Consider the following 26,270-nt stretch of genomic DNA (forward strand, 5'->3'; position numbering starts at 1 on the left):
AGTGGTCAGGCGTTACTTATAACATCAATTATTCGTATGTCTGGTGTATATTACATTAAGGAAAAACAACATGCAGTCACAGATAATTCGTATTACCCGAGTAAACAAGAAACAAAAACATTAAGATTTACTCAGGCGTGTAGGTATATGCCCTGAAAGCATTAAGTAGTTTCATAAAACAGCGGGAAAGCATTTGTTGCAAAAAGTGGCAGGTTAAATATTTAAAACATCTCTAGGTTCTTCTTCACAGGATGCCTTCTCTTGTAAGTTCAGCTCGAATACCTGCGACGGCTTGTCTCTTTTTCATACATCGCGCTACAACGTGACGTTTGAAATTTTCATTGTACTCTTTGTAGATGCGCTTCTCTGGTTTTGCCATACAACATATCTCTCCCCGTAGTTTTATACACTCCTTTGTGAATTCTTCGTACTTAGCTCTGTTGTCTGTGTCCTCAGTAGTATCAAGGAAGTGACGGATCTTCAACTCTAGTTCCTGCCATCCGGCGCCTGTCTTGTTGAAGATCTTCTGCTTCTCCTCAAACTTTTCATAAAGAAACATGCTGCCAGCTTTGAAGGTGCCGATTGTGGCAGTGATAACTCCTATGGTTATCTTAGATATACAAGGGAACCATCCGTCCCCTACAGGGATGTACTGGGATAAGCCTCCTGCAGCCACGCCCATTATTCCACTAGCTGCTATGAGCATCCAGGACGCCAAGGTACTGTATTTGTCTGACTGGTCGTACATCATACAATACCCTATCATGCTGCGAATTCTTAGCTCCGTTAAAAACTCTCTATATGCTGTAATGACCGGCCTTGAACATTGAGCTTCAGCTTGAACTTCAGCTGGATTCTCAGCTTCCATTTCGTTGGAGATAGGAGCTTGAGCTTGATCAGGGTCTGACTCTTGAAGCAGAGCCCGAGTCTCATCTTCCCCCCGAGCTTCACCTCTCAGTCTGGTTGTTGACATTTCGTTGGAGATAGGAAGTCTCTGTAAAGGATATTTAAAATATCAAATTTAATTAAAACTGACCTCATCAACTTTCAACGTCAGCGAGAAAGTAAATCTTCTACTTTGCATACAAGTACTGTGTCATGTATTTATATCCCATTATTTCACTTAAAATGGACCTTTTGTACACGGTCTAAAGTTCACTTCCCGCTCAGTCTGAAAGTAATGTGTTTACTTCTGTGTGATGAAGGTAATAGTTAACTCCTTGATTGGTATGCAGTGAAACCCCGTCAATCTAGAACCTGTTTATTCGGAAACCTTGCTACGACTGCTAATTGGCTAATTGCTCATCACATCAACCACTGCATTGTCTGGTCCATAGTCGGCACAGGCCATTTAGATGGCATATTGCTGAGTGCAGCATTGAGCATGTTAAACAAGAAACAAACATAGATGTTACAAATTGTAACAAAACGGTATACATCACGGATAGTATAATCAACGCCCAGTGCTTTGGGATATTAAGGGGGGAACGGATGGCAAAGTTGAGATAATTGGGCACGCCAGAAGCCTAAAGTATGATTGGGAGCTCCTTTAGAATACAGTACCACAACTTCTCGTAGGGACGATCTCTGCCGTACGTCACGTGTCTCAAAGACAAGCAACCATTTTTTTGTAAGAATCCGTCGGACGCGAACACGCCAGCTTCGGATTGTTAGACCGACAGCTAATTGACTGAGCTACGCCACAATGTGAAACAAAGTGCAAATTTACCTAGTCATGCCTACGCCGTTACGGAACTGAACGAAAAGCGTCGACTAGGTGACGGACACTTACGAAGGTTACGGGTAGGCACTTACTTCGTCCCATTCCGTATTCTACAAGATATGGCGAAAACTGAAAACGGCTCTGTGACAGAAAAGTGTGGTAGGGAACACTGTAAGGATAATGCGGATAATTGTAGGAACGAGGGAGGCATAAGTATGGCTAGTGACCACACAAGGGTGAGTTTGCTTTTAAAAAAGTACTGAATAAATGTAGCAGGTGAAAGTGGCTTGTGTGAATGTTCCAGGACAGTTTCCAGCAACCAAAATATTGGACACTAAACCATCTCATCCTTTTTTCTCGACGTTTTTGTGTGAAGAATATAAGGAGCAGCTACAGAATCAATAATAGCCCCTAAACGGGTACCTAACCCTAATGATCGTAAAGGGGACCTAAGGGCTAAGATAGCGTTCGGAGTAATCTAATAGCCCCTAAACGGGTACCTAACCCTAATGATAGTAAAGGGGTGATTGATCGTAAAGGGGTTTTTTAGTTAACAAATATTCAAAACTCTAAACATCGCTGGGCATATTCAATGACATTGCGTGTAGAGATGATAAATCCCTGGGTGGAGCTTATGCACGCTCGATGGCCCCTGAAGTCACAGGGCATTGTTTCGCCGATGTAACTTGCAACAAAATACTACAAATTACGTCATAGGGTATTGTCACGCGTTTGAAAAGTTTGTGGTACTGTATTCGAAAGGTAGGACAATTCATTTGAGGATTTGAATCCCGGGTCGCCCAGGTAATTTTGTCAGCACCATACCAGTTCTCTATTGAGGATGCTGGACATGGTATTTGTCGTTTCCATTTTGTTTTGTTCATTCGTTCTTCTGCAATTACACCTATGTAGTTAAAGTGTTGTCGTTACATCAGAGAACAACACTATCTTCATTCATGGATCGCCATCGCGCCAAAGCCAGTTCCTTGATTGATCAAACCACATCAAATAGTTCTATTTGTGTTTATATGTTGCTCTAATTGGGGGGGGGGGGGGGGGGGGGGGGGTTAAATGCTTGATTGGAATACAGTTTAACCCCGTCAATCAGGAACCCGTTAATTCGGAAACTGTGCTTTTTGGATGATACTTGCTGGGAGCGTATATCTTTACTACATACCCCAGATTTATTAATCCGGAAATGTGTTAGTCCGGACGATTTCACCGGGAAGGTAACATCCTGATTAACAAGGTTTCACTTTACATCATAAAGTTTGATTGCGCACAAACGCTAATTGGGTTATATATGACATCACATCAATCACTTGATTGTCTGGTCCATACTCGGTACAGGTCATCGTCATTTAGATGGAATATTTGCTCGGAGCAGGGTTGAACATGTTGAACAAGAAGCAAACATGGATGTAACAAATTAATAGGTTTAAATTATAACATTATGGATAGTATAATCAACGCCGAATGCTTTGGGATAATAAGGGGGCACGGGTGGCAGAGTTGCGTCCCTTGGGCTCGCCAGAAACCTATGATTGTGGCTTCGAATCCCGGGTCGCCCAGATGATGTTTTCAGCACCATACCAGTTCTCTTGGGTTTCACCAAAGTGGTAAACGTCTGAAACCTGCATTCACTTCGGGCTTTCTGCCACATTAATTGGATACGCCGTGTAGTAATTGGAATACTCTTCAAAGCGGCGTTCAAACCAACTCACTCAGTTGTTTATTTGTTCATAACACTACAGCTTTCATGTCACACAAGATAAGCTCAAACACAGATCGTAATAGCAAGATGACAACATATTGATGTCCATGAAACATGAAGTCATCATGACAGTGTCCACACATGTCCTCTCTCAACGTCATCTCAGACTGAAAGGAGCATGGGGCATTTGTCAGTTCACAAGTCAGTATCAGCTATGACCACCATCAGCATTGACAGCGGCGGTACTATTCCTGTTTAGCACGGTTGCCGGACACAAATGCAGTGACATTTAATCGTAGGCACCATGATAATTCCAGCGGTCAACTTTTAGGTCTTACTTGGCACAACGGTTCTACATACAATTGAGTGGGTGAGTATGGTTCTACGCCGTTTTTAGCAATATTCCAGCAATATCACGGCGGGTGACACCAGAAATGGGTTTCACACATTATACCCATGTTAAGAATCGAACCCGGGTCTTCGGCGTGACAGATATGGGCGTCACACATTGTACCCATGTTGGGAATCGCATCCGGGTCTTCGACGTGACGAGCGAACACTTTAACCACTAGGCTACCCGACCGCCCTCTACATACAAATGCAGTTAAGTTTTGGATATCTAATCACTGGTACAATGACCATGTTAATAATATCCTTCAGCGTTTAATTCTTTCAGGATATACAAACCTATCACACTAAGACGCGGCGACAAGGTAGCTTTATCGTCGCATTTGAAACGTTTACTGGCTTCGAAACCCGTGGGGATTCCGGGTTAGAATTGATCCCCAGCAACCTATGCTGGTCGAAACAGGCGACTTATAAACACGCGTCGTCAGGGCTTGGTGACTTGTTAGATAACACATCGTGTCATCGTACCCCGTGCATGGGACAACCCGTTTCAACATGCATTGAATTCTTGTATAATCCGATGTAACTTGATATAGCATTTAGTGTTAAATCATGTGAAAATACTATTTAACTCTGTCAATGCCGAACTAAATATATGCCACTGAATAACTTCATTACTGAATAATATCATTACTACTATATATATTACTTAATTGTCAACCAATCTAAACCTGATTATTCTTTCGGGGTATATTGGTGTGGGTTGGCGATGTAGATGAGGAGACGTAAGTAAACGATTGACTCAAGGAAATGTATACCTCCATCCCCTACCAAATACCATGATCAACTGTTATATTGGGAATAAACTCGACATTCACAAATGCATTTGTCATTTCGCAATGAAGTTGTTAGACGTCCTCAGTATTTATATGCGCATGTCATTGATAACTTGTTCACAGTCACTGCAAGTATCTTGTTTGATCAAGGTTACACCATTTAAGGCCTTAGTAAAGCCATGTGGAGGACAATTGACATGCCTTTGCGTGTGTTTGTGACTGTGCCACTGATGGGGCAGGATACGCCCACCTTTTTCGCGAACACCTGGTATCATCACTATTTGATAGTGATTCATAACACATGCTCATGATATAGTCAGAATCGTACAATCCATCTCTATTGTATATGGAAAAGGTTTTGTCGCCGATTATGATGAAGTGAACAAACCTTACATGACCATGGAGACTCATTAATCCTTATTTGAGTTCACTCACTAATTATATCCATTGTGTGAGCTATTGACATGCCCCTGTGCTTGATAATAACCTTTAATACCTTGCAGTGTGGTTGCAAAGTGAGTGAGTGAGTGAGTGAGTGAGTGAGTGAGTGAGTGAGTATGGTTTTACGCCGCTTTTAGCAATATTCCAGCAATATCACGGCGGGGGACACCAGAAATGGGCTTCACACATTGTACCCATGTTAAGAATCGAACCCGGGTCTTCGGCGTGACGAGCGAACGCTTTAACCACTAGACAACACGACCGCCCCTGCAAAGTGAGGTTACTATATATATGTAACATATTTTCATAACAAGATACGATAACACGGTCTTCATTTGGGCGGTAATGTCTTTATTAGCAGGGTCCTGAGATCTAGATTTTAGTTCTTATCTAATCACGTTATCATCATGATAAATCATTGTCACTGTTGCCGTTTTCCTGGAGATATTTGTGAATTTCCTTTCATAAATTCAGGATTTGATTGGTAATTGTGTCTCGGATGAAATGAATTTAGGTCCTAGTTTGAGCTCCAATGCTTGTTGTTAGACTAAAAGTTGATCGGGTGGTCACAATGGCTATTCACTGGGAGAATATTAACTGAATGGATGCAGAACGTCTGACTGATTCAACTCTGACGTGTGACCAACCTGTGGATCGGATGGCCGTAGGTTGACATCACTGTTTCGCCCCGATTATGTATCTAGGTTTGCCCCTACTAGTAAAACGTTATTGTTCTGAAGGTTCTCTATGCCGGTTGTCTGCCATGAGCTATTCCTGTTTGTCACCAAAGCAGCGACCCACGATTACCAGATAGTTTTACATACAGTGCACGTTGCTGAATGCGGAGTTAAACAAAACACAGAAATACACAGTCACACACACAATGATACACACACATATACCCTACACTGACAGAAATACACACAGACACACATGGACACACACCGACAGACACACACATGCACACAGACACACACACAGACACTGACAGCCACACACAACCACACACACACATACACACTGACAGAATCACACAGATACACACACAAACACTGACACACACACTAACACAGATACACACTGACAGACACACACATACACTCTGACAGACACACACAGACTTTCTGACAGACGCACTCACACACACAGACGGACACTAACAGACACACTCACACACTGACAGATACTCTGACAGACACACTCACACACTGACAGACACACACGGACACTGACAGACACACTCACACACTGACAGATACACACAGACACTTTGACAGACACACTCACACACACAGACGGACACTGACAGACAGACTCACACACATAAACAGACACTGAATTTGAGGTGGTCAAATCGTAGTTTAGTTACCTCAAATATAATATAATATTATGTACTTTGATATACACAAGTTTTGTATCTGACTTACCTACAGGTTTGGGCTACAAAGTTTCTGCTTCGGAAAATTTGTCTGGAGTGCGCAGGTGTGCAGATTACATCATTATAGTATGGCACAGATGTTCAGTGCTGATGTGTGATTCGAAACCGAGGGTCGCTGAGTCCCGTTGCATGTCAAAGCGACAGAACCCTGTTCAACAAATTAGGCGGACAAAAGCACACACAGACACACACACACTGACAGATACACACACACACGGACAAATACACAGACAGATACACAAAGACACACTGACAGACATACAGAATGACAGACACACACAGACACTCTGACAGACACACACAGACTCTCTGACAGACGCACTCACAAACACACAGAAGGACACATTCACACACTGACAGACACACTGACGGACACATTCACACACAGACGGACTCTAACAGACACACTCACACACTGACAGACACACACAGACACTGACAGACACACTCACACACACAGACGGACACTGACAGACAGACTCACACACATAAACAGACACTGAATTTGAGGTGGTCAAATCGTAGTTTAGTTACCTCAAATATAATAATATTATGTACTTTGATATATACACTTTTTGTATCTGACTTACCTACAAGTTTGGGCTACAAGGCTTCTGCTTCGGAAAATTTGTCTGGAGTGCACTGGTGTGCAGATTACAACATCAAAATATGATCTGTTTATAATATACGTTCAGTCTTATCTTAAAGTCACCATATGTTGGGGGTTGGGGGAGTAGGGGTGGGATGCAAAGTGGGGGGGGATGACAATGCGTTAATTGACAATTGAGACACGTTACAGCCTGCTTGCACAGGTACACGCACTTCATGAGTGCATGTTAGTTTCTGGTTCAAGGTCTGACATGTAAGTTTGTAATCAACAGGGGTATACTCTACATTTTATCGTAGCTATTTACAATGCTAACATTTTACTGCACCTGGCTCTACCAGAGCAACTAAATCTACCTGATACTATAACTCCCGCGACAGCTTTTATCGATTTTGTTTCAAAGGTTTGACGTGTACGCATTGTATTGTAAGTTTTGACCCCGAAAAAACGGATACCCGGCTATTACTGAGAAAAGTATGTGCATTAGCAGTGAAGCCCTGTTATTTAAAACCAAGTGATATTCAACGAATCACTGCTGTTGAGAACTGTTCTTTTGCACATGTAAATGCATACATATGTTGACGCCGCAAACAGTAGTCGCTCCGAAGACGGTGCTTCTGGGTTAAAGAGGTTTCACAGAATAAAAAGACACATTTTCCATAAAATGAGGTGAAATGGGGTTTAACGACGCGTCCAAGATTATTACACTTATATAGCGACGAGCATGCACGTGTCGGTGCCTGCTTGTACTAGTCCGGACGATTTTATAGTGCTATCCTACTGAGAAGTCATGTTGCAGTTTATCATGAATAAACTCTGACGTGTTACTTACCTGTGTATCAGTTGGTCACAATGACTGTTGATGATAGGATATTAGCAAAATGAATGAACAACGGAGAGAATCAACTCTGACGTGTTACTTACCTGTGTATCGGTTGGTCACAATGACTGTTGATGATAGGATATTAGCAAAATGGATGAACAACGGAGAGGATCAACTCTGACGTGTTACTTACATGTATATAGGTTGGTCACAATGACAGTTGATGATAAGATATCAGCAAAATGGATGAACAACAGAGAGGATCAACTCTGACGTGTTACTTACCTATGTATCGGTTGGTCACTGTTGATGATAGGATATTATAATTAGCAAAATGGATGAACAACAGAGAGGATCAACTCTGACGTGTTACTTACCTGTGTATCAGTTGGTCACAATGACTGTTGACGATAGGATATTATAATTGGCAAAATGGATGAACAACGGAGAGGATCAACTCTGACGTGTTACTTACCTGTGTATCAGTTGGTCACAATGACTGTTGATGATAGGATATTAGCAAAATGGATGAACAACGGAGAAGATCAACTCTGACGTGTTACTTACCTGTGTATCGGTTGGTCACAATGACAGTTGATGATAAGATATCAGCAAAATAGATGAACAACAGAGAGGATCAACTCTGAAGTGTGACATATGTGTATCGGTTGGTCACAATGACAACTGACAATAGGATATCAGCAAAATGAATGAACAACGTGGATGATCACCCACGTGTAGACTTACATCTAGTCTCTGAAATGGTCATATTTTACAGATAAAACAGTTAAATTATAGTTATAAAAATATAAGAAAAGGGAACCCAGAGATTCTCCTCATTGTGAAACTTGCAAAATGTCATAGGCTTGCATGGGCTGTATTGGATATATTATTTCAGGAGCGCACAAATACTAGCTGGAGAAAAGGAAACACATTGACTATTCCTATATCATAACAAGGTCTAGCCTTTGGGTGTGTCTTGTGGGCAATTACACCATCTTCCCTTAAGGCTATTAAACTCACAGACCTATGATTTATGAACTCTCTAACAACGTCTATTATCTTCTATAGACAATAAAGCATGATTAGCCCTGTACTTGGTTGCCAGTGCACTTCATTCAGTGGACAACGTTCAGTTATGTAAAGGAAATAACAGTGTTTATATAGAAATAAATTACAGTAAAGTATAGTTTGTCAAGAATAAATAAGAATTGACCATCGATGGAAGTGCGACGGTCTGTGGCGATCGGATCAGGAGATCTGGTTAGTTTCATAATTGTTAGGTTCTTGTCGAAGGGAGCGATGACTTACTCTGTTACTTACAAGAAATGGCTTTCGTGGCAATGAAAACTAGGAATAACTATACTGTTGGGTATTTTAGCACACGTAAATACAGTGTTTGTTGATTATAAGGTCTGGTGTATAACATTATTGAAAAGTCCACATTTTGAAGGCGATTTATTTCAAACGACCATAAATCGATCGTTTTGTATCGATTCCGGGGCTTCGAGCAAGGATCTGTTATAATGGTGAAAGTTTGTGCTTATTATGTTGTCGTAGTTTTGTTGTAAGCTGACAATTTGTTCCGTTAGCTGACGTGTGCTTTGTCAGGTTTCGGGGATTCGATCTTCGTGTATTTTGAAGTGTAGGTAGGATTTTATTACCCGCAATCAATTTAATCTAAATGAAAGAATATGTTGATTTGTTTATGTCTGTCAAGTGTTTTTTTCTTTTGAATATGATGTAAAATGGGAATTCCTCTCCTCTGTTGTATTTTGAAAAAACAAAACTCCTAGCCCACCCCCTACCTAGGCTATAAGCATATTCAACTGTCGGTCGACGATAACACAAATATAAACTTCACATGCACGTGATCTAATTGGGAAAGTGCCAACCATATGTGCGTGCGTGCGATCGTGCGTGCGTGCGTGCGTGCGTGTGTGTGTGCGTGTGCGTGTGTCTGCTTGTACGAGTCCGGACTAAGGCCGATTTTACAGTGTAGGCCTACTGAGATACCATGCCGCAGTTTAGCACGAATGCCCCACTCAGACACAGCATACTGACTCCGAGCCGACCAGTCCTTGTTTTAGCCCCTTAATGCAGAGAACCAGGCAGGGTTACAACAAGTTTAATCTTTTAACGTATTTTGGTACGATGTGATCGGGGATCGAACCCCGGAACTTCCAGCCTCCGGGCAGGCGCTCTACCACTAGACCACGGAGGCGGTCTCCGATCTCGGATGCGATATTGACGGCAGTGGTGAGGCCCTGAACAGATTTCGCTTCATCCGCCGCTCGTGAAAAGATCACTTCAAACTTTACCCCTCGATAACACAAACAGTATGTCAACCACCAATGAATCCTCTCTATATAAAGAGCAATGCTATCACGTAGTCTGACCAATATACGTCTCCCGATACAATCCCTTATAATTCCGACTTTTATCAAGAATTGTGCATCAATGGATGTTGACGGAAGCCAACGAAATACATTCTGGTTCAAGGCCACGCATTAGACCTGTGGAACTGATATACGTGGGTGCGAACGACATTGATTAGAGCCATGTTCCACGATCACAGACACGTGATCGACTAGAATTTGCAGCTGTGTCAAACACGGGTCCAGATCAAAGACGGGCAGCGCGGTTTGGACCTGATGGACTGTAATCGTTCGTATAAACCGCAGTTCGTTATAAGCATATATGCATCATTGATACAACAAATGGTCGGGACTAAAATAAGTTCGTTATATCGGTCAGTTCGTTATAAGCGTGTTTGTTATAAACGTAGTTTATTGACTAGTGTTATATATATATATAAAGGCGGGGTTTCACTGAAAGTATGTATGTATAATTATACTTACATCCAAACGTCGTCGAAAGATCAGGGACACTGTTGCAGCTAGGCAATGTTGTATCTCCTCGTTTTGCATAAGGTAAACAAACTGATTATTTTTGGCTAAACTGAGAAAATTATTGTCGGTGGTGTGAGCATACATCAGTAAGTTACAACGGATATCTGTGTATAGCCTGCAGTTCATTAGGAAATGAAATTCGTCTTCTACGATATTTTGATTGCAATAGTTACATGTTCTTTCCTCTAGAGGAATTTGTGGTCGTCTAAATCTTCCTAATTCAATTTGAAGAGGTAGAGTACCACATCTCAATTTAGCAAGATTACTTCTATGTTGTCTGCTTCTGATTAATTTAACGTATGGTTCTGTGCAGGGATTAACTTTAAATTTCCTATAGGCACGAAGCTTATTACCGTTGGCTAGTCCCCGGTTATTCCACAGGCGTTAAACCACGTAACAGAGTCCATATGGATTAAATGTCCTTTAATGGTCTTAAAATCTTGATTTGACACCTGCAGTTTATTTGTGATATCGATCTAGGATTTACATCTTCTTTTGGACCACATAGCGATTTTATGAACTATTATTCTGTCTTCTTCAACGATCGACAACTTCTTACATAACCTAATGACTTCAATTCTCTGCAGGGTAAGCGAAGACAGCCAACCCATCTCTCCCCTCACAGCCAAGTTAGGGGTTTTACAGCTGACGCCCAAGAAAAAACGGCATGCACGGTGCTGGACGTTATTTAAACATCTAAACTTTCTTAGACCCCAGATTCCGGACCCGTAAGACCAGATTGGTTGTACGAAATTACTATATAAAGTATTATAAACTTCAAATGCCATTCCGCCCATAGTTTTAAATTTACTGATAATAACACCACGAGCTCTGTTAGCCGACTTAGCTAACTCCTTGGCAGCAATAACATTTTCTAGGATCGTGTATTCTCTTGACACCATCGCAAAACATGTAGAAGCCACACCAGTACTCATATTTTCCTACATCTAAATATGAGACATCAGCAAGTACAAACAATAACATGTGTATTAGCATTTTTCGTCAGAATATCAAAAATGTCTCTCCTTGTTATCACCACCAAGTTCAGCTTAAACTGGGTCCTCCTTTGGTCAAAAGTTTGTTCCCCCTCTAATGAGTGTGTCACACATTCCACACGTGCACGGTGACCAACCGGATGCACATGGGTTGCGTAACGTTGTGCCCATGCGTGTAAGGGGAATGAACTTCTAGCCAGTAGTGATGTACGTCGTTCATCGATAGTCGAATACATGACCAGTCTTTGCAGAACAAGACAATAGAGACTAAAAGGACAACAAGCACAATACAAAAGGCCCATTTCTTCATCTCTTTTATAATTGTGTTCTTCTTCTCGTTTTCGTCCTCCTTGAGTCCTTTTCCAATGCACGCAATGACAGATTGCTTTTTGCGATACTTCTCTATCAGTATTTCGGGATTATCATGATAGTTGTCATAAGTATCTCCCTCTGGTTTGGCCTTAGAGCATACATCATCCCGCTGCTGTATACATTTACTTGTAAACTCTCTAATCTCTATGACCTCGGCTGTGTCGATATAGTTCAGAAATAAACGAATGTCCAACTCCAGTTTTTGCCAACCTGCCGCTGTCTCGTTATAGAGTTTCTCTTTCTTGTCCAAGTATTCAAGAAGAAAGATTCTTCCAGTTTCAAAGGTAGCTGAAAATCCAGAGACCAATCCTATGACCATCTTAGAGACGAGAACCCAATGTTCATTATCACCCACGGGGAGATACTGACATAGATTAGCAGCAGCCACACCCATGACAATGCTAGCTACAATCAGTGTCCAAACTGCATACTTTCCGTATTTTGTTGCCCGTTCGAACATCATGTAAGAGGCCATTAAACTGCGAATTCTCAATTCTTCTAACATCTCCACATTCCCTTTTCTTTCGTGTTGAGCCATTCAGTTATGTGAAAAGGGTCAACACGCCTGAAGGAGAAAATGCAGTGAATTATCATTCAATTAAACAATGTCTTGAACGTACAAACCAAATGGGATTTGAAACCGAGAACAGTATGAATATTTGAAAGAGTGAGATTTTTCCGCTGCTTTGAACAGATATTCATTTATGACATGGCACGCTAACGTATGGTGCGAGCAAGGGTATGGTGCAAATAAACTCTCTGTCTCTGTGTTACAGGCTGGTCACAGTGAATACGGTAAATGGGGTAGAAGGAAACATACCTAAACAGTCTCTGTGGGGGTGGCGATGTAGATGCATGTGAGTGGGGAAGATCGACTCAAGGAATGTGTACCAGCATGCGATATGCGTTAATCAGGAGGGACAGGGATTGATCATACATACATGTATGCTTCCTTGTAGCACACAGATCATACAAATTATACTTTTGGCAACCTTGTTAAGTAGTTAATACTAAATGTAACAACAATAAGACGAACTCAATTATTTATTTATCATTTATCGATTATGGAACTAGTATTGATAAACAAGCTGACGGTCGTCACTTATTTACTCTGTGTTTGAGTTAACTCGGTCCCACGTGTACTGTGTATGTGTGACGAATTTCGTATTTATGTAAATTTATGCAAGCAATGACCGAGATTCCCCTTAACAATAAAATGGCAAGATAATGTTTTGTGGGTGTCTGCCTGGGGCTATTCCTGTTTGTCACGAAAGTAACACGGTTGCCAGAGAGTTCTACACACAAATGCAGTGGAATGTTTGGATATTCAATTGAAAGTACAATGACCATTTCAGCTTTTAAGACTTTCAGAACATTCAAACCAACGAACTCAGCTTTCAATTGTCAAAGCATTTTAAACGTTTCTTGACTTTGAAGCCTACCTGGATTATGTGTTAGAATTGGTCCCCAGCAATCTATAAGGCGACCTCGGTGACATGGCTCATAACACCGAACGGCATGAAACGTTGATCATGATAAAAATACTAATCACTGGATTGTCGGTTAAATAGTAACGGTTAAGGTACGAGGACGAGATCGGATGCCTGTAGAAAGACCGCGGATGTGTTGGGTAGGACAGATGAACCTCGGGGTTCGTCTGTCGCAAAGATAATCTAAACAGCAAGATTTAAACAAATCTAACCAATTACTAGAAATAAACTCGGCTTACAATGATGATGCGTTTAGTTACATGTCACTTTATATTTGTAATGAATTAATCTCTAAAATACCGGGGTTGTGCTTTATCTGGCTTATAAGCCGCCTTAATGCAAGAAATAACAGGGAAAAAAAAAAACATCGAGAAAAACTTGTAGTGAAACAATACAGTGTGTCGCGATGGAAAGGGAATGAGATCAAAGCGCGCGAGAGAAAAAAAACCAAGTGCAGCAATAACCAAGTCTCATCACATGCCTTGGTTGCTGAGTGGGAAAACAGTGGGTTTTAAAACTTAAGACTGTATGTGAGGTTGCAGGTTCGATTCCATGATGAAAAAGTTTCATTTCCTGTCTCCGATTTTAGAACATTGTACGTTTGAAACACGAGTCCAAATTTCATCTGTTTCCCAACTCATCAGATCTTTCTTCTAAAACGTAAAATCACATACCCGGGCGTAGCAAAGCAAGTATGTTTGATTGATTTAAATGCATTTGGGATAGGTCTTTCAGTAACTCCAAATGGCCTCATATGATGTCTCTAAATTCCAGATAGACCTAATGATCTCAAACTTGATATCGCGGAGGTATTACTAACAGGTTATTGTATTGTGCTTAACAATAGGATGACGTCATCAGAGGTTTATAAGCTTGAATATTGCTGAGTACGGCGTTAAACGTAAACACGCACACACTGATTGTGGGGTGGTCAAATCTTACGTGGATCCCAAGTGGCTATATACTTGAATATGTACAAACTTTGACTTACCTGTATGTAATAGCTATTTTGGGTTTTCCTTCAGTAACCGTTTCTACTGCCACTAGATTCTTCAGATCAATATAATTGCATCGACTGTGTCATAGCAACACGCATCACATGTTACGGCATGGCATGCATTGATTCTTATTGTATTTGTGTTGATGCCATTTCTTGGAAATACTCCTTTCAACAGACATAAGTGCAGCAGGGCATGTTAACCTCTTTGGTCATGTGGACAAAGCGTCCGACATCGGATCAGATGTTCCGTGGTTCGAATTTCATCACGGGACTCGGAAATTGTATGACCGCAGCATTGATTTCTTATATAAACTCGATGTGGCATTTCATATTGAAAAGATTTTCTTGTGAGAAGACTTTGTATCTTTGCCAGAAGGGAGATGAGGTGGTAAACCTACTGATCACACCAAAGACCACTGGTTTAATAAACGGAGTCCGGGCTGACGTGGTTTCACTGTTCGGGGGAATCTCTCAATCCCAGATTTAAGATACGCTACCGAATTTACCATGTTACTTATCATCATGTTATCTGATTCAGACCACTGTCTTCGGCAACCCATACTTGCCGTAAAAGGCGACTATGCTTGTCGTAAGAGGACTAACGGGATCGGGTGGTCAGGCTGGCTGACTTGGTTGATGCATGTGATCAATCCCAATCACTGGAGTGTCCAGACTCGATTATGTATAGATCGCCGTGATATAGCTGGAATATTGATAAGTGCGACGTTAAACAACACACAAACAAAAAGTCTATATCGGGTTAATCTTTCGGAGCAACACAAGTCCGATTTAGACAGAGTGGATAGTGAATATTATGTGAACAGAATCGTAAAGATCAACGTCAGGACATGTACACCTACATGCAATCTTACGCGGGTCCAGAGGGGCGGGGATTGAGGATGTGCAGCGGTGAGTAACGCCTCTCCCCCACCTCCTTCTAACACACAAATCACTTACACATACGGAAAACTTAAACACGTAGGTTCTATAACACTTACACGCGTAGCAACACTATAAGGAGCTCATTTGTTGGTTCATGTGTAAAGGTAGGATATTTGGACCCAGTTCCTTGCGCAAATAATCAAATACCCTGCCTCGTTACTGATTGTAGAATACGGTTGGGGGCTTTTACGATTACTGAACTTAGTGCCAATTTAGAAATGCACCCTCGTTAGAAAAAGCTGTGTCGGCCCTTGCTATTAACCTGTGCAGCCCTGACTTTCAGTTTTTATATATTTGTGTTTTTTTAATTTGGAATCAAAATTGATTAAGCATGTGTTGTATTTTGTATTCATATCAATTTGTTGTACTTAATGGACCAGGGTGCAGTACCCGTTTCGATGTTGTAATGTCTGCCTTGTGTGTACCACAGTTGAGTTCGCCAAAATCTAAACTTTATTTTGAGTTTAGTCAAGGCCTCCGGTCCACATTCAGAAATTACCTATCTTCCCATATCACTTTTGATATTCTGTTTCAGGGTATGCACGTCGATGTTTCGTTGAGTAATAGTACATGGTATAAACCTAACGGTAGTTTGGATAATGTAGTGTCCTCATTCAGTGAGGATGTCCCAGTCGTCTGAGGCGCCGTATGTCATGTCTGCGCCTTAACGACAATCGCTGTATCCCCAAGTGACAAAAGAACATATATTTAATATACAGTTTACCTTTCTATGAGATGAAGGTAATGGTAGACGTTGAGGGTACATAGATAGCATGGTAGTGTAGTGGTTAAAGCCGTGGGTCCAGGGTACAATGTGAGAAGCCATTTCTGGTGTCACCAGTTTTGCTGATGCTGGAAATTTGCTAGAGGTGGCGTGTCATTTTGACAGTGAAGAGTCAAATACCAGAGTCAGGTTACTATTATGCCAACATCTCAGTCAGCATCTTTCATATAAAGCCACTGATATACAGTGTGTGAGTGAGTGAGTGAGTGAGTGAGTGAGTGAGTGAGTGAGTTGGTGACTGTTGACTTACATCACGTCAATGGACAGTTTTGCTTTTTCACGACCTGTTCTTCCATGACAGATGTAATCAAGGTTAAGGTGTCGATAAATACAACGTTCACAACAACGTGGTGAATAAACTATATGGGCAACTTGACGCCTTTGGCCGAGCTGTGATGTATGGAATTTTGTAAAAGTAGGTTCTATACACACCAGCACGATGAGTAATATTGCATGTTCAAAGCCACAGGTGGATATTTCCTTCACTTAGCAGTTGTTCACATCAAGAGTTTGCATGACATTTTTCACGTTTTAATTTGAGGTTAACCTTTTAAAAGAAGGGAAGATCCGAAAGAGACATTTCCAGAACATAACATGAGATAATATATGAAACCATACCATGCTACAGTGAGTGCATGGATGTAACGGTGTGAGGCTAATTGTTACAGATAGTAAATGTAACAATGAGTGATTTAATGTTACAGATTGTGAATGTATGTCACATGAATGATTTAGTGTTTCAGATAGTGTGTGAATGTAACAATGAGTGATTTAATGCTACAGATAGTGTGTGAATGTAACAATGAGTGATTTAATGTTTCAGATAGTGTGTGAATGTAACAATGAGTGATTTAATGCTACAGATAGTGTGTGAATGTATCAATGAGTAATTTAATGCTACAGATAGTGTGTGAATGTATCAATGAGATCTTGAACGTCACAGTGAGTGTGTTGTCAATGTATCAATGATTGATTGAATGTTACAGATAATGAGTGGATGTAACATCAATTATATATTGTTACAGATAGTGTGTGAATGTAAAAACGAGCAATTGAATGTAACTGTGAGTAGTTCGTGAATGTAAAAATTATTGATTGAACGTTAGAGATTGTGAGTGGATATAAAATCAATTATTTATTGCTACAAAGAGGTCGTAGCAATGACCCAAATGAGGGTAATCAATAATAAACATGTTCCAAAATGATCTTGGACATTTATGGATTTATCGCATGCCTTCTAGTCCACGCCGTTACAATAACATTACGATGAACTCTATAAAATACTCTCATACATTTACATTTGTGGTTACGGGAACGTCAACTACCATATGCATATTTGACAGCAACACAATTTCAAGATAAAATACCATACAAACTCACTCCAAAATGGATAACATGTCTATCCAATTCCTTGATATGAGACCGAGTTCTTTGACATAAAAGATTCGGCAATTGGCAAAACTTACATGATGTGTATTCAACTGAGATGGATTTTGTTTGAAATAAATGAAATAGTATCTGTATAAAAAATAATCCTTTCAGGGTATTCACACGAAGAATCATGTCAGACAACAGATCCCACCACCCTCGCTCTTTGTTCAATAGCTCATATTTACTAATTATAATGGACATGGTTTAATTAATGTGGAGGCTATTCGTGATAGAATTGTATTGTGCACTTCTGTACACATTTATTTGTCTGATGATTCTCATGTGAAGCATGTCAAGACTCATGATGAAAACAAGGCATTCCACAGTATTCTTAAACGAGCCAAGGATGTGGGACATAATATCAATGTCAGTGTTAATTATGTTGATGGTTCTGTATTGCTGGACGGTACAGAAATGAGTGTCAACCAAGCGAAGTGCCATATCAAATCGGCCAAGACTCATTTTTTTCAGGGACAGGCTATTTGAACGACCACTGCATCGCGTTTATGTGTTGTGTGTTGATAAGATCAGCAACCCTGCAGAGTCCTTCGCTTGGATGAAATCGGCAGGCCTGAAAAGTGAAACAGAAGGCTTTCTGTTCGTTGCTCAAGACCCGTCACTTCACACACGAATCTTTCAATGTGGGATTTTGCATCCAAATGTAAATATGAAATGTAGATTATGTAGGGTGGCCCATAAAGGACATGGAATTTGTTTTTCAATATTTTGATATTTCACTTAATTGCATCGGAACCTTTTGCAAATTAACACAATTTGTCATACAAATATGTGATAAATCATGTATAAAAACAACCAAAACATGGAAAATGTACTTTCAAGTAGCTTTTGAATGTTGAAATGTGAAGTGAAAATGTCAAAAACTAAAATGAAAATGCCAAAAACAAAAGCGAAAATGTCAAAAACTAAAATGTAGATATTATCACCGCGGTGGAAATAGTTTTCTGTATTTTCATTTTTCCAATTTCCAAGATCTGTTATCATATCTACAATCATAATCAAAATCCTTGTATGTACAACATTGTATTAGTTTTGCTCAATTCTCATATTGTTTCCATATCACTACAACACACTTGTTTTAAAATAAAATTGTTATAATGTACCTCCTTTGTATGTTGAATGTACCTGTATGTTTTGCACTTATTTTACATATATTTTGTAGGATGTGATAGTGCCACTGTTTCTTCATGGAATGTTAAGCAATACAAATCTAAAACATTCTTTGTTGAACGACAACGCGAGAATGCGACATTTGGACATGATGCAAAATCTCGCAATCTCGCAATCTCGACTTGTCAAATTAGGCCACAAAAACACGAAATCGCGAGAACGCGAGAACGCGACATTTCATTTTCTCGCGATCTCGCGTTCTCGTGTTCTCGCGTTTAAGACACTGTCCGTGCGCATGCGTAATATCATAAGGTCAAGCGCATGCGCACGTTAGTAATCCTTTGGTCATGCTTCTTTCATGCTCTTCATTCTCCAAGTAGCATTTAGCAAACTTATGACTTGAGCTTGGAAATGCTATGATAGTGAAAACATTAATGTGTCCGAAAGCTGGAAACAAAACTATCACCGTCAGTGAGTGAGTAATATTGCTTAAAGCCGCATCAGCAGTACTACAGTTACAGAAATAATCACAGGCCAGTGAGTTTCTCCATGAGGCAATTCTGTACACGGCTAGCATATTCATGAAAGGCAAAATTCTCATAGACCAATTTGAAATACAAAATTAACTATCATATTTTCATCCGCTCCAAGCTGACTACAAAACATCCTGCTTTACATTATTTTATAGTTAAATGGATAAAATTATCATTAAACCGCCCGCATGTTATCATAGATGAGCGGGCCACTGTTATAGAAATAAACGACAAGTGGGGGTACAATACAACACTGCAGGGAGAATAAACCATGAGGAGCGAGTGTTTTATTGTACAATAATCAACAACCACGAGTCGTTTAATGATTATATGAGATATCAACATTATGTACAGCCTCTTTAAGGATGTTGATAAAATGTACAAGGTTTAAAAATATTTACCCCTATTTAAGGTGGGTATTCCCGCATATGCTCACAAATTCCTCAGGTCGATTACACGTACCTTTTCTCCCCAAACCGATTGTCATATTGTAACCGGGGATTGTGATGGAAAATACAATTTCAAACATAGACTACGGGTGTGAGTGTCTATTGCCAGAGTAGATAATGACATCCTTTAATGTACAAAACAATAACATTATAAAGACAATACTGCATAGGTTTCATACACATACATATTCACACATTCATTCGTTTCATATCAACATACGTCTATATTCTGTACATGAACATGAACTTAATAATCAATGATATACAAAATCATTATCTTAACCCTATAATAAACAAACAATTCATCAAGGGCGATAACTCGATCCCGACATCACTCATAAGATACAATATAAACCTGGTCCATGTTGTAAAATACACTTAACATTATAAATACAATTACCACTTTCTTGAAACTGCTGTATTTATTCAGTAACTCACATGTATTTAGCACGATACACTATTTACAATTCATTTTCGAGACACAACAAATATGTAAATTAACCGTACCCTGTGGGTGACACTGGGATGTTTATCGTCTTCATGCAACCGCCTTCCACACGAAATTGTTTCTTCTATGGAAAGCAACCTGACGGTCACTTCCCTCTCACAACTAACGTCATCAAACTCACTGTGATAAAAGTTTACTGGATCAGAAGCGAATCATCAGAAATAAGGTCGTGATTAATCGTATAATACTGCCCGCTTCGTTCTTCAATGATCTTAGCGATTAAACGTGTAGTCATCAATAGAGCAAGTGAGAGAGTTGGGTTAAACCCCGCTTTTAACAGTTTTCCAGTTATATCACAGCGTGTCAACTTAAAATGAGAGGAAAGCCCGAAGTGATGCAGGTCTCAGACGTTTACCTCTTCGATGAAGCACACGAGACCGGCGAACCGGGATTCGAACCCACAATCATAGGTTTCGGGCGTGCCCAACTGGCGCAACTCTGCACAGAGAATCGCGGCGACTCAGACGACTGGGCCACCCTAACGATTGTTGATATATTTGATGTCAGACCGCCGTCATATTGCTGAGTGCGGCGTTAACAACAAACAAACAAACAAACAAACAAAATCTTTCTGAAAAATACCTTTAGGCATCCATATTGGTTATTTGACTGTTTGTTGTCAGACAATATTTGTCAAAAACACGAGAAAGCGAGATCGCGACACTTGACCAATGTCGCAGTGTCGCGTTCTCGCGTTCTCGTGTTTTTGAAAATAGTTACATATAACTGTATAGGCAATTATCACAAAAACACGAGAACGCGAGAACGCGAGATTGCGACATTGGTCAAGTGTCGCGATCTCGCGTTCTCGTGTTTTTGTGCTGATTGCCTATACAGTCATCTTGTGGCTCAGTCGTCTGAGTTGTCGCAATTCGTTGTGTAGAGTTGCGTCCCTTGGATGTGCCAGAAACCTACAATGGTATGTTTCCTCCAATTTTAAAGGGGCACTGATCTACAGCAATGCCCCGAGACTGGTTGTTGTCTTTGTCATTGTTTTCCCCCCGTGAGTATCCGGATGATATAGCAGATATCAAGACTAGTTCGCGACCTGTGCTGCGCAATTCGTAAGCGCATGTATCGCTTTTATTAATAGTATTTCATTGTGGGTATATTGTTTAGCCAAAATGTATAAAGTTTCACCTAGGCAATTTTTGCAACGCCTAAATATTCAGTTATTTTACTAATTGACTTAAAATCGGTCAATTTATGTTATTGTTATTACGTATTCCAAACATTTTTATGTTTTAATTTAATCACCCAGTGACTGAAAATGATAGGATTAAATTTTAGAAAACGAAATTCAAAGTACGTTTCTATAGTTTTGGCTTCTAATACTAGAGGGGCGGTCGGGTAGCTTAGTGGTTATTGCTGAAATAGTGCTAAAAGCGGGGTAAAATCAAACACACTCACTCACTCTAATACTAGGATAAATAGTCTATTTCTAAGTCCTTTTGAACCTCTTAAAAATTGTTAGTCAATCTGAACTTGAATTCAGTCAATTTTTATATTACTGGTATATTTAGACATTTTATAAATAGCCTGAGTGCATCCCATTTTACATATTGAGTGTAACATACATGTATACACGCCTACAGGTACAAGAGGAACAAAAATGATTCTATCCAATGCAACAGCAAATGAATGAAAACAAAATGCAAATTTCATAATAGTTATATGTATACATTTGGGCACCTTCCTTGTTCGGGAAATGTATCCGTGAACATTCACATATAGGAACAATATCCCATACGTCTGCAGCTGTACAAATAAACTTTTTCGACTTCACATGGCTCTGTTACATTCAAATGTTTTAAAATATATACATATAGCGTTTCTGGATATTATAACCGGTGTTCGTTACTCAACTGATCACTAAGTTTGTTTCAGATGTTTCACAAAGGTGTCTAGTCTCATCGGTCAGCTGAGATAGCACGTGTGACAATTATGTTCATGATGTCATGTAAACACTTACAAATCCACTGTGCAAGATAACAGTGATTAATCAATGAACGTATTTTCTGTGGAACTTTTGATGGCGAGGAATGATCCGTTTACAAAAAAGTAAGTGAACTGATCACTCCTCTTGCTGGGCTGCGACGTGAATATTACATAACATACATTTCACCTCACTTCAAACCTGGATTCAGATGAAATAATTACCCCAGACACAAGACATGCCAGATGGGAACCGTTATCATGTAATCTGAGTAGTGCTACCACTAACTATACCTATAATAGGTTCATTAACTGAGCAAAGACACTGATGTAGGGTTATGCCAGAAAACGTGGATAACAACAAGAGATAGCAATCGTATTACCAGCACAATCCAAAATCCGAAAATGCTTTCACTGCTGGGGTACCATTTTTTAAACTATAAAAATAAACTGACGGCCAAAAGAAACGTTACCAACGATATTTCTAGGATAAAATATGACCAACACAAATTGAAGCAGCAATAACAATTGTATTGTAGAAATTCATCATTCAGAACCGTAAAATTGCTAATTGAACAACAAAGTCCTTGACCTCCAACAGGGACATTTCTTGACAAGGGGTCATTCGTCCAGTATTCGATCAACAACATTGGTTACAACTTTAAGGTGACGACGGCCCAGACCGTTCAATACGGGATATGACCTCCATGAGCGGCAATGTATCTTCGAATGCGGCGTCGAACTGAGTAGACAAGTGTCCTCACATCGACCGCAGGTATCCGATTCCATTCCTCACGGAGGGCAACGATCAACGCTTGTCTCGTGAAGGGAGGATGTTGACGTTTCCGAAGACGACGCCCCAGCTGGTCCCAGAGATGTCCTGTGGGTGACAGATCTGGTGATCGAGCTGGCCACAGCAGGACAGTCACGTTGTTGGCGTTGAGGAAGTCTCTAGTAACACGGGCTTTATGGGCTGTGGCGTTATCTTGTTGGAACACCGTCCGTTGTTGACGCTGATGGAAAGGAAGAACCACTGGCCGTAAGATATTGTCAATGTAGCGTTGTGCTGTCAGATTGCCTTCGATGATGAGAAGTTCCGTCTTCTCGTCCCCGCAAATGCCGCCCCTGTCCATCACACTTCCGCCCCCGTAAGGTTCAACCTCATGGACACAACAAGGAGCCGTACCTTCACCACGTCGTCGATAAACTCGCATCCGCCCATCAGGTTTGAAGAGTTGGAACATGCTCTCGTCACTAAACAGCACTCGCCGCCATTCCCTTTGTTGCCATCGCTGAGTTTGCCTGCACCACGTCAATCTGGCACGTCGATGTTGACGGGTCAAGGTCATGCCCTTGATAGGGCGATAAGCCCGGAGACCATAATGTCGTAGTCGTCTTGTCACTGTTTCTCTGCTGAACGGATGTCCTAAGCTGTTGGCAGCTGATGACGTCACAGTAAGAAATCTATTCCTCGGATGAAGTACCCGTAAAAAGCGGTCATCCTGCGGGGTCGTGACCTTTGGTCTGCCACTCCATGGTCTGTCTGCGGTTCTGCCAGTCTGTCGGAGACGTGCGACCAGTCTGGTAATGGTCATCTTGGAGCAGTTCATGTTAATGGCAACCGCTCTCTATGTCGCTCCTATCTGCAGCATGCCTATAGCTCTCTCCCTCTGGACAGCGGTCAGTCTTAGCATGTTCGTTGGTGTTAATCATCGCAACCAATGATAGGGAACAGATCCGTGCGTAATTTATACCCGGGATTGCACGATAATTTGGGAAAGAATGTTTATAAAAATGCTGAAAAACACCAATATTTCCCAAAATCCGTAAAGCAATGGGACAGAACGACAGAGAACATGAAGGCTGTATTCGTGAAATGAGTTCTTTACTGTTTTTGAACAGGTTGGCATCTTTGTTTCAAAGTGGCAAATCAGTTAATGTTGGTAACGTTTCTTTTCGCCGTCAGATTATAACCATCTGGGGTATTTCCAAATAACGACAGCCGATGAGCTTCCATCGTTCTTTTTGTCCGTTTGTTTAGGCTGACGAAATTAATTAACATGCGCCCTGTGTCTGAGATTCAGAGATTATAGGTAACCAATCAGTGTTCTTGAACACGGTAGTCCATTCTCTTGTCACGCTCAGTTGCGTCAGCGAGCTAATCGGCAGATAGTGAGCCCCAGCTGGCAGTGTTAGACGTTCGAGAAGAAGATTAGTGCCCCTTTAAACCTACAAGCCGGGATGTAACTGAAATATACTGTTCAAAGCAGTGTTAAGCAAAACTCACTCACTTATTCAGAGCCATGCCGGTCCCCCAGGCTTGATATTGGGGGTACTTTTCCAGTATAAGCATGCCTGTCATTTGGATGTTAAGGCCGCAATAAATTAATAGTTACAGTTTGATTGATTTTTTAAAAACATGGGAGACAGGAGACATTTAAATTTAAGGTTATATTTTGTTCTTCTCGACCTACTTTAGGCATATGTGTACAATTGCTGTCGACGGATGCGATTCACATGCATCATGTGTGTTCAGTAGGGCTACGTGTACGGAGTATTTTATCAGGTAAAGAAAGTAGGAACACTCATATTAACGATACTTCTATTTCTAGGAATTTGAGGGCATTAGAATAATGTAAGGCAGGATGTTTTGTTGTCAGGCGGGAGCGGATGAAAATCAATTAATTAAAGTAGCGAATATGGTATCGTATAAAAACAACAACAACAAAAACATCGGACAGTATCATTTTATCCTAATGCTACAAATTGGTCTTTGAGAATTTATTTTTAATAAATATTCTAGCCGTGTATAAAATTGCCTCATTGAGAAACTCTCTGGCTTGTGATTATTTCTGTATCTCACAGTGTAACCGCGAATAGCTGCAATACTGCTGATGCGGCTTTAAGCAATATTACTCGTTCACTCACTGACTGACGGTGATAGTTTTGTTTCCAGCTTTCGGACACATTAATGTTTTCACCATCATTGGAGATTCATGCACACAATTTTCTTTTGTGAAATTATATTGAGCATGTTGAGGGTTTTATTATAAAGTACATAGGAAACTGTAACAACGGGAGATGACTCAGACTTTGTGTATGTAAATTACATAGCATTTCCAAGCTCAAGTCATAAGTTTGCTAAATGCTACTTGGAGAATGAAGAGCATGAAAGAAGCATGACCAAAGGATTACTAACGTGCGCATGGGCCTTGACCGTATGATATTACGCATGATATTACGACAGTGTCTTAAACGCGAGAACACGAGAACGCGAGATCGCGAGAAAATGAAATGTCGCGTTCTCGCGTTCTCGCGATTTCGTGTTTTTGTGGCCTAATTTGACAAGTCGAGATTGCGAGATTGCGAGATTTTGCATCATGTCCAAATGTCGCATTCTCGCGTTGTCGACTTTTGACAAAAAGTGCTATGTACCAAAAACACGAGAATGCGAGATTGCGAGAACGCGAGATTTTGGCCAAATCTCGCGTTCTCGCGATCTCGCAGTCTCGTGTTTTGGGCATATTTACCTCGTTTCCAAAGGTCGAGATCGCGAGAATACGAGATCGCGAGAATGTCCCTTACAGTATTCCATACCTAAGTGGCCGCAACCCGCTATGCAGAGCGGCGTTAAACCCAACTTACTCACTCACTCATTACTCTTGTGTACGGTTCCGTTTTGTTTAACTCGGTTTGTGTTTCTACTTCTGGCTTAGAATTGAAGTATGTTTAGCAGGATGTGACTACATCATGCAACCGTATTATCCTTTTGGAAAATAATTGCAAACTCCAGACAAACCTATTGATTGCCTATGTATCCAAAAGCAAAGAACATATACGAGTGTATGATCTCTACCGGAA

At 40.6% G+C, this 26,270-nt stretch overlaps 2 protein-coding genes across 2 annotated transcripts; both read right to left on the reverse strand.

Annotated features, from left to right (window-relative positions):
• Positions 1-244: 244 nt before the first annotated feature.
• Positions 245-973, reverse strand: LOC139453230 (uncharacterized). Its single transcript, XM_071234856.1, has 2 exons — positions 952-973; positions 245-861 (listed from the first exon to the last, which is right to left on the reverse strand). Exons 1-2 carry the CDS (start codon positions 971-973, stop codon positions 245-247), a joined length of 639 nt encoding a protein of 212 aa, XP_071090957.1.
• A 10,843-nt stretch (positions 974-11,816) lies between these two features.
• On the reverse strand, positions 11,817-12,747 carry LOC139452316 (uncharacterized). The gene has a single exon (XM_071233748.1). It carries the CDS (start codon positions 12,745-12,747, stop codon positions 11,944-11,946), a length of 804 nt encoding a protein of 267 aa, XP_071089849.1. The 3' UTR covers positions 11,817-11,943.
• Positions 12,748-26,270: the final 13,523 nt, after the last annotated feature.

Source organism: Haliotis cracherodii, unplaced genomic scaffold (genome assembly GCF_022045235.1).
Source record: "Haliotis cracherodii isolate W230 unplaced genomic scaffold, xgHalCrac1.p SCAF_9, whole genome shotgun sequence".
Lineage (NCBI taxonomy): Eukaryota > Metazoa > Mollusca > Gastropoda > Lepetellida > Haliotidae > Haliotis > Haliotis cracherodii.

Bases quoted from the DNA above. Each gene is read 5' to 3' on its own strand.
- LOC139453230 (XM_071234856.1), bottom strand. From the start codon at position 973: ATGTCAACAACCAGACTGAGAG. The intron at 862-951 runs GTGAAGCTCGGG...ACGAAATGGAAG, and splicing joins GTCAACAACCAGACTGAGAG to CTGAGAATCCAGCTGAAGTT.
- LOC139452316 (XM_071233748.1), bottom strand. From the start codon at position 12,747: ATGGCTCAACACGAAAGAAAAGGGAATGTGGAGATGTTAGAAGAATTG.